Here is a 7264-nt window from a genome sequence, read left to right on the forward strand (position 1 = left end):
TCTGTGTTGCTTGAATCTCACACTGCACTTTCCAGCTACCCTGGTTCTGGACAGCCAGGCTAATGCCTTACACTGGAGCAGAAACACTGTCAGCCTTAAAGCTTCAGTCAGGAGCAACCCTTAAGCATTGTTCAAAGCTCAGCAGCTGCACAGAGAGAAAGCAGGGCACGTGTTAGTGGAAAACTTTTATTAGAAAAAAATCCTTCAATAGACTATTTTGTTTCCTTTCTTCCTCTCCCATTCTTATAACAAACATCCCATGGCTGAAACTCGCTAAATTGTGAAAAAAAACATGACAGTTATTGTATAAAACTTATAAAACCTGTTCCTACATGTGCTCAGGGACCTCTCCTGGCAGGTATTCCTGGCTGGGGGAGAGGCCGTGTGCATGCAGGTGCAGCCAGCGTGCTGGAAGGAACCTGGGGAAAAAAAGCACTTGGTTGAGCTATTTGTGAGGCCACAGTGTGTTCTGTGACCTGTCCCAGATATCCAGGTACAACCTGAGCTGTGAGATTTCCCTGCTGCCTCCCACGGCTCTGCTGGCTTTGGGGTGAAGCAAAATGTTCTCAGCCTAAACTGTGCTTTCCTTACCACTCATAGAAAATGCTGGTGTGAGCTAGAAGCCTTAGGAGCCCTTTGCTGGCAGCAGCCCAATGTTAAGACAGTATCAGTGGGAGAACTTCCTGGGATAAACGTGCCCTTCCCACTGCTCCAAACCTCCGAAGTCAGGCCAGCACCAGCTGCAGCCTGACTGTAGATGCCCAGGGGCTCTAGCCAGTATAAATCCTATTTACAGGAAGTGCTAGAAAATTAAGGTGAGAAGAAATTCCAACTTGGTACGAAGCTTGCTGGTGAAAGTGCTGGGGACTCCCCTCCTCTGCTGCGGGTGGTTAATCCGTCACTTCGCTGTAATAGTATTTCTGGGCAGCATCTGTCATCTTCCAGTCAGCAGCACGGAACTCGATGATCTCCAGCAGCAGGAGCTGGGACAGGGAGCTGAGCCCCTCCTGCAGTAGGAAGCCGTCTCGGAGGAGGGAGAAGAGCTCATCCATCCGCTGGGAATTCATCTTCTCCAGCTGCTCGCCGATGCGGTGGAGCTGCAGGACCAAGCAGTCCACCTTCAGAAGGAAGAGCAGATGGCTGAGCACAAAGCAATGGAGAGCTCCTCTGCACCCCCCGGGCTGTGCTTTGTGCAGGTCCTTGGCAGGACAAGGGGCACATCAGCAGCTCTCCCCTGCACTCACCTCTTCCTCCTTCTGCAGGCTGTCGGGCTGTGCCAGCCGGAACAGACAGTCATAAACGGGGTTCACCAGAGCCATCATGGGCATATTGTTCACCTGCAAGGAGGCAGGAGCCATGTCACCTTGGGGCCAGAGAGGGAGGAGTCTGCAGCTATTTCAAACAATTGTTCCCTTGCTGCTCTCCAAAGGAGATGGAAGCGGGATTTAGTTGTGCTGCAAAATGCCATATTGGTGGGATTTACATTTGAGTCTCCAGGAACCAGAAAAGCTGAACAAATGATGTAAAAAACATCTATTTTTAAATGTAAGCAGATAGTCTTGGGAAATACACTTGTTGCAATGGCATTTTTCCTTCTTACAGCTCTACTTGTATCATTTTTACATCTACCCTAAGCAGGAATCCAAGTTCACACACTGCACAAAGGCCTGCAGACAAACTCCGTCAGTACATCCCCCCAGGACCCCACAGCAACTAAACCAGTCCAGTCTGGGACATCTGGAAGCAGGCAAATCAGAGGATTTCAAACACCAGGTACAAAATGAGGAAGCTGAGACTTTGTGACTGTTTGTGGAGACTCTTCCTCTGCCTCTCCAGGCCTGTTGCTTGCCTGTAGGTAGCACCAGCCCTGGCAGCATCCTCATGCTGAAAACCAGCTCTGGCCCCCACGGCCCTGGGGCTCCCACCCAACACCCCTGGCATCTTGGGATGCCAAGGCCCTTCTGGCACCCCAGGCAGCAGCAGCTGGGTGCTCCTGCCCTGGCTCCTCACCCTCAGGTAGTCGAAGATGTTGCAGATGAAGGTGACGTAGCAGATCCAGGCCTGGAGCGAGCGCGTGCGCAGCTCCTCCCTGTCCTTGTACTCCTGCTGCAGCCGGTTCAACAGGCTCCTCCGGAAGATGCTCTGGCCAACTTGTTTGCTCTCTGCCTACAGTCCCACAAAGGCAGGATGGAGGGATGAAACAGGGGTGTGAGAGGGGCAGGAGGATGCTGGGGGATGCAGGACCATGCAGATACCCTCTTGTGATTCCCAGGCAGAAATGCTGCAACTCACTGCCTGTGCTCACCCACTGCTCTGGATCCTGCTACTGCACGGGGCAAGCAGCAGGAGAGGAAAGGTGGCTAAAGGGTCAGAGCATGGGGCTGGGGCAAAGCCTCTTCTGGTCCAGCTGGGGGACAACCCACACAACATATCCCAAGTGTTTCGCGGTCCGGCAGGAGCTCTCACCTGGATGATGGTGTAGCAGATCCGCCCTGCCTCCTTGCTGAACACACAGTCTTTCAGGGACTGGTCCACTATAATATTGGCCACTTTCTCCAGGTCCACATTGCTGGGGTCTGCAGAGAGGAGAAACATTGTCAGGACCCAGCCCTCTTTGGGCCCTGATTGCTTTGGGGTGTCTGGAAAGCACCCCAGGTCAGTGCATGGCCTGGTACAGCTGCACATGGCAGGGGAGCTCACAAAAACCTGCTGACCTTTGAGGGCTGTTTTCAGCAGCTTCTGAGTCTCAGAGTCAAACGACTGTATTTTGTACTCTTCTTTGCCCGTTTCCCCCATGACTGGATTCCTCCGGGGGCCAGAGTCAGAGCAACAGATGGGCTACTGCCAGTCCCTGGAGAAAGAGCACAGAGCTTAGTTGGACAGAGAGGCAAACCTTCACCTGCCATTCAGCAAATCCCTAGTGCTGGAGCACACACAGGCTGTTATCCTGACAGCTCCCCGCCCCAAGGAAACTCCTCTGTTATTAGGGCACCAATTCCAGCCCTAGATCCAAACACATCCTCACTCCTACATCTTTTTAAGCCTTGTTTTCTACCAGCCTGTGATAGAACTTCATCTTCAGAGCCTTTACATTCTTCTGATATGAAAAACATGTTACAGACAAAGCAGACCCAAAATATATCTACCTTGCCTCAGAAGGCTTCACAGTGGCTGTATCACAGGGAAGCACACGCTGCTCCCTTGTACCTTTGAAAAACCAATTTAGCTGGTTTCACACAAAACCTGGGAAGAACCAAAGCTAGCATGAAAACATCCAACACACGCTCACCTGAGCACCTCTCCTACCCCAAAGCCAGGCTCCCTCGGCTCCCAGAGAGTCACAGAAAGCTCCACAGCCAAATCCCCAACAGCAACAGCTCCTGTCTCATCCCCCTGCAGTCAAGCACAGCTCTGCGGCACCAACAGAGCACCTAAACAGTCTCTGGATTGATTTTCTTCTGCTCCATGATACAGAAAAGAAAGCAAGAGGGTACCCACAGCACAGAGAGGAAGGGCTCTGACACGCACACAAGTTGATCTGCTGGATGTGAAATGCTGGGCTGCCAGACCCGCAGCACAAACAGGACAAGGCAATCGGCCAAATGAGTTTTGCCAGCTCGTCGAAATTCCTCGGCCATTACTCACCCTCTCTGCAAACACCGGATCAAAGCCCAAGAGCCCATCACCCTTTGGGGGCATGGGCAGCACAGTGGGCAGCCCGACCTCTCGGACACAGCACTTGCCATGAAGCTGTGGCACCCAGAGCAGAGAGCAGCCCCGTGGGGGTGACAACCTGCTGACACTGCTCTCATAGCCAAAGCTCTCACCTGGCCCGGGACCTGCACAGGTGTCTTTCCCAGGTAGATTCACAAGCAGCTGGGTGCCCTCCGTGCCATGCCTGGTTGGCAAACACCTTCCCAGCTGACCTCTCCTCCTTCTGCACTCTCTCTCTGCACCTGCACTCACTCTCTCCTGCTGCACTGCCAGTGGAGCAGCCCGAGCTCTCCAGCAGCCCCGTGTCCCACCAGCAGCATCACCACGCAGAAGGAACCTGGCAAGAGCTCAGCACTGCACACAGCGAGGCAGGAAGTGCCCGAGCCCGTCTGGCAGCGTCTCTGCCGCCGCCGCCGCCCTGCCCCTCTCCCGGAGCATCCATCCCCATGGCTCCCCGGGACGGGCACGGCTGCTTTGAACTGCCGTGCCAAATAACCCTGCCCAGAGCAAACCACAGCGTGTCAACGCCAAACCAGGCGGGCCTCGCCTGCTCTAGAGCCTCTGCTGCCAGGACCACCTTGTCTGAAAGGCTGGTGGCAGTGGGTGACACCGGGCACAGCATCGCCCGTGGGTACCAACTGCTGCTCTGCAGTGATCCCCACTAGACGGGCTGTCCCTGGGACTGACAGGGTTGGGGTCAGCGCCCTCAGTCTGCCGGTGACTCACCAGCCCGGGTGCCAGGGCCATACCCTGCGGGGACACACCTGGCAGGAGGGGCTGGACAAACCCCGGCCACTGCAAGGGGAGAGACAGAAGCGCAGCGAGTCTCCTCTGCCGCCCCTGAGCACCTGCCCGAGGGGCGCTACCAGCCCCCAGGACCCCCGTCCGGCCCCGCCGAGCCGCAGGGGAACGCCCTGCACCGAGACGACTCCGGCCCGGGGCACCTGCGCCACCGGAGCGTCCCGGAACCCCCGCCGCTGCCTCCCGTCGCTCCAGCCCCGCGGGTGGCACGAGCCCAACGGCCCCCGGACGGAGGGAGCGGCGGATCCCAGGGAAAGCAGCCCCGCCGCTGCCCCGGGCGGGGCAGGGGGAGCCGGGCACAGCCCCACCGACCTGCCGGCCGCCCCCGCTGGGTCCTCCGGCCGCCGGGACATCGCCGGCGCCTCCCGGGCCCCGCGCCCTCCCGGCACGGCCCAGGTTTCCTCTTAGGTCATTTCCTCGCCCGAGCCGGGGGAGGGACGGGCCGGGCCGGGGCGGGAGAGCGCCGGCGGCAGCGCCACCGCCTGCGAGCGCCGGGGCACGGCGGGGCTGAGCCCCCGCACGGCCGGCGGCTCCCTCGGGAAACTCCCCGGCACTTCCCAGGCACGGCCGGCTGCTCCCCCGGGCACCCCCGTGAAACTCCCGAGCACCCCCCGGGGCACGCCCGGCTGCTCCCCTGGGAGCCTCCCGGGGAACTCCCGGCCACCCCCGCAGGCACGGCCGGCTGCCCTCCGCGTTCCCCCGGGCACCCCTGGTTGCTCCCCGGTTCCCCCGGGCCTCCCCGCCGGCGGGTCGCGGGCAGCACTTACCCCTCTGTCCTGGTCTCCCGCGGGGCTCTCCCGGTGAAAACGGCGTTTATTCCGCTCTCCCCTCCGGGCCAGGGCAGCTGCAGCAGAGTGGCATAAAATAATCAATAGGAAAAAAAAAATCAGGAAAGGGGAGATGTGCTAAATCAACGCCCTGCAACAAGAGCTGAGTATGGCATAACACACTTCATGTTTTTCCTCTAAACTCCCAACCGTTTCACAGGGGAAGAGCCCCCAGGGGGTGAAGCCTTTGCAGCAGAGCAGCCAGGCTGAAACCAGGGAACGGCTCAGGAAACACAGAACGAGCAGTTTGGGAACATTTTCTGCAGCGCTGTGTGGCCTGGCTGGAGACAAACAAAGCCTCAACTCACTCACTGAGGGTGGGTGGCTCAGGACTGGCTGCTGTGGCTCCGACAGCCCCTCTTGGACACAGCGATGGGATCAGGCTGCACAAATCCCCCTTGGCTGATCCCTTTTGGTGAGGTTCTCAACTGTGATACCCAATGCAGAGGGTACAGTTCTGCTTGCTGCTGAAGAGCACCCAGGAGCCAGCGATGGGAAAAACAGATGGCTCCTGCCATCTCACACTCTGGGCCCTGATTATCCTTCTCTTTTGGGCCACAGTGTTCCTGTGGAGTCCAGAAATAGGCACCAAGAAGAAAGGAATAAACCCACTGTAGCCAAACATGTGCATAACAAAATATTTAATGTACCTTGTCTCAAAGGTAGGCACACGTTGTGCTCAGATGCTTTCTGAAAACAGCAGCTGCGAAAGATCCGCTCAGGCAACACAGCAAAACACCACAGAGTCACAGTCCTACATCACAAGAGAAACTTAAACCTGAATTAAACACGATCTATTCCAATCCCGACCGTAAAACATTCATTTCTTTTCAAAAATGATGCTGCGTAGCTCTGGATGAGCATCCTGAGAGCAGGACTGTCCTAGGAAGTGGAGGAGCCAGCCAGCGCTGCAGGAAGCAGCGTGTTCATCACAGACCTTGTGTGTTCACCCGTCCGAGGCCGGCTCAGCGTCGTGGTGGAGCCAGGAACAACTATAGCACGACTCCTCTGCAATGCTCTGCCTGCTAAGGAGGTTTTGGACTGTTCTGATGGTAAAAGGCACTAGAAGAAAACAAATGCAACCGCTGAGCAGCTTGTGAGGTGAAGTGCAGGCAAATCCCCGTGATAGGATTACCTTGGAGAGAAATCCCACTGGCCAATATCGGGCACAGTCGCTGCGTTGAGTCACTTCACACTGAGCCTCATTGAGTCACTTCTGAATGGGACAAGCAGCTTCCAAGAGAAAATCTGTCCCAGCATATGGGAGAACAAGGTGACTACAGATCTCTCCTCCTCTAATTCTAGGAAATTTAGCTCCTAACAGTGTGTGTTTTGCCAGAGCAGCAGCAGAAATAAGTCCTTGTCCTCCTAGTGGTTCTTTCAGCCTCATTCCCAAAGAGAAAACAACATTTCTGTTAAAGTCATTTCCTCCAGCAAAATGCACATGAGAAGTCTATGAGGGACAGGTGCTGCTGACCAGAGGCAAGTGACTGTTGGATGCAACTCCCAATATTGTCTAGTTGAGGTTGTCATATCTTTCTCCCTCTCTCACTGGAAGCCCAGGTGCCTTTATGGGCCTGTAACATTTGTGACTCACAGTCCAAAAGGCCCTATGCCAAAGCCCTCCGACCAGGGAGTGTCTCTTCCACAGCCTGGGCCAGACTGGCACAACTTAAACTCCGACTTTGCCACCTGTTGGGTGGAGGCAAGCTCAGACAATGCAGAGTTGAGGAAAAAACTATCCCAGAGAGGAAAAGCTGCTCCATACTCCCCAGTGCTGCCCTCTCTGTGAGGCAGCCAAGCTGCACGTGCCTGCATCACCCACAGCACCCCAGAGGAACGTCAGCAGAGCACCGACTTTCCTCTTCTTTCCCACTGCTGAGTTCCCAACCAGTTTCCACATTTTGTGCAGTTTAGTGGCA

General features: G+C 56.2%; 1 protein-coding gene across 3 annotated transcripts; it reads right to left on the minus strand.

Annotated features, from left to right (window-relative positions):
* Positions 1-172: 172 nt before the first annotated feature.
* On the minus strand, positions 173-5766 carry MIF4GD (MIF4G domain containing). Of its 3 annotated transcripts, XM_017811898.1 has the most exons (7): positions 5651-5766; positions 5283-5359; positions 2715-2851; positions 2467-2576; positions 2011-2166; positions 1245-1337; positions 173-1118 (listed from the first exon to the last, which is right to left on the minus strand). In XM_017811898.1, exons 3-7 carry the CDS (start codon positions 2794-2796, stop codon positions 891-893), a joined length of 669 nt encoding a protein of 222 aa, XP_017667387.1. In that variant the 5' UTR covers positions 2797-2851; positions 5283-5359; positions 5651-5766; the 3' UTR covers positions 173-890. The 3 variants fall into 3 exon arrangements, with proteins under 3 accessions (XP_017667387.1, XP_017667388.1, XP_017667389.1); XM_017811899.1 differs by lacking the exons at positions 5283-5359; positions 5651-5766 and adding an exon at positions 4828-4921; XM_017811900.1 differs by lacking the exons at positions 5283-5359; positions 5651-5766 and adding an exon at positions 4441-4463.
* Positions 5767-7264: the final 1498 nt, after the last annotated feature.

This window comes from Lepidothrix coronata, unplaced genomic scaffold (assembly GCF_001604755.1).
Source record: "Lepidothrix coronata isolate B3197 unplaced genomic scaffold, Lepidothrix_coronata-1.0 Scaffold34, whole genome shotgun sequence".
Lineage (NCBI taxonomy): Eukaryota > Metazoa > Chordata > Aves > Passeriformes > Pipridae > Lepidothrix > Lepidothrix coronata.

Coding starts and splice junctions, on each gene's coding strand:
- MIF4GD (XM_017811898.1), bottom strand. CDS start 2,796: ATGGGGGAAACGGGCAAAGAAGAGTACAAAATACAGTCGTTTGACTCT. Junction 2,577..2,714: donor GCTGAAAACAGCCCTCAAAG/GTCAGCAGGTTT, acceptor TCCTCTCTGCAG/ACCCCAGCAATGTGGACCTG. Junction 1,119..1,244: donor GCCTGCAGAAGGAGGAAGAG/GTGAGTGCAGGG, acceptor TTCCTTCTGAAG/GTGGACTGCTTGGTCCTGCA.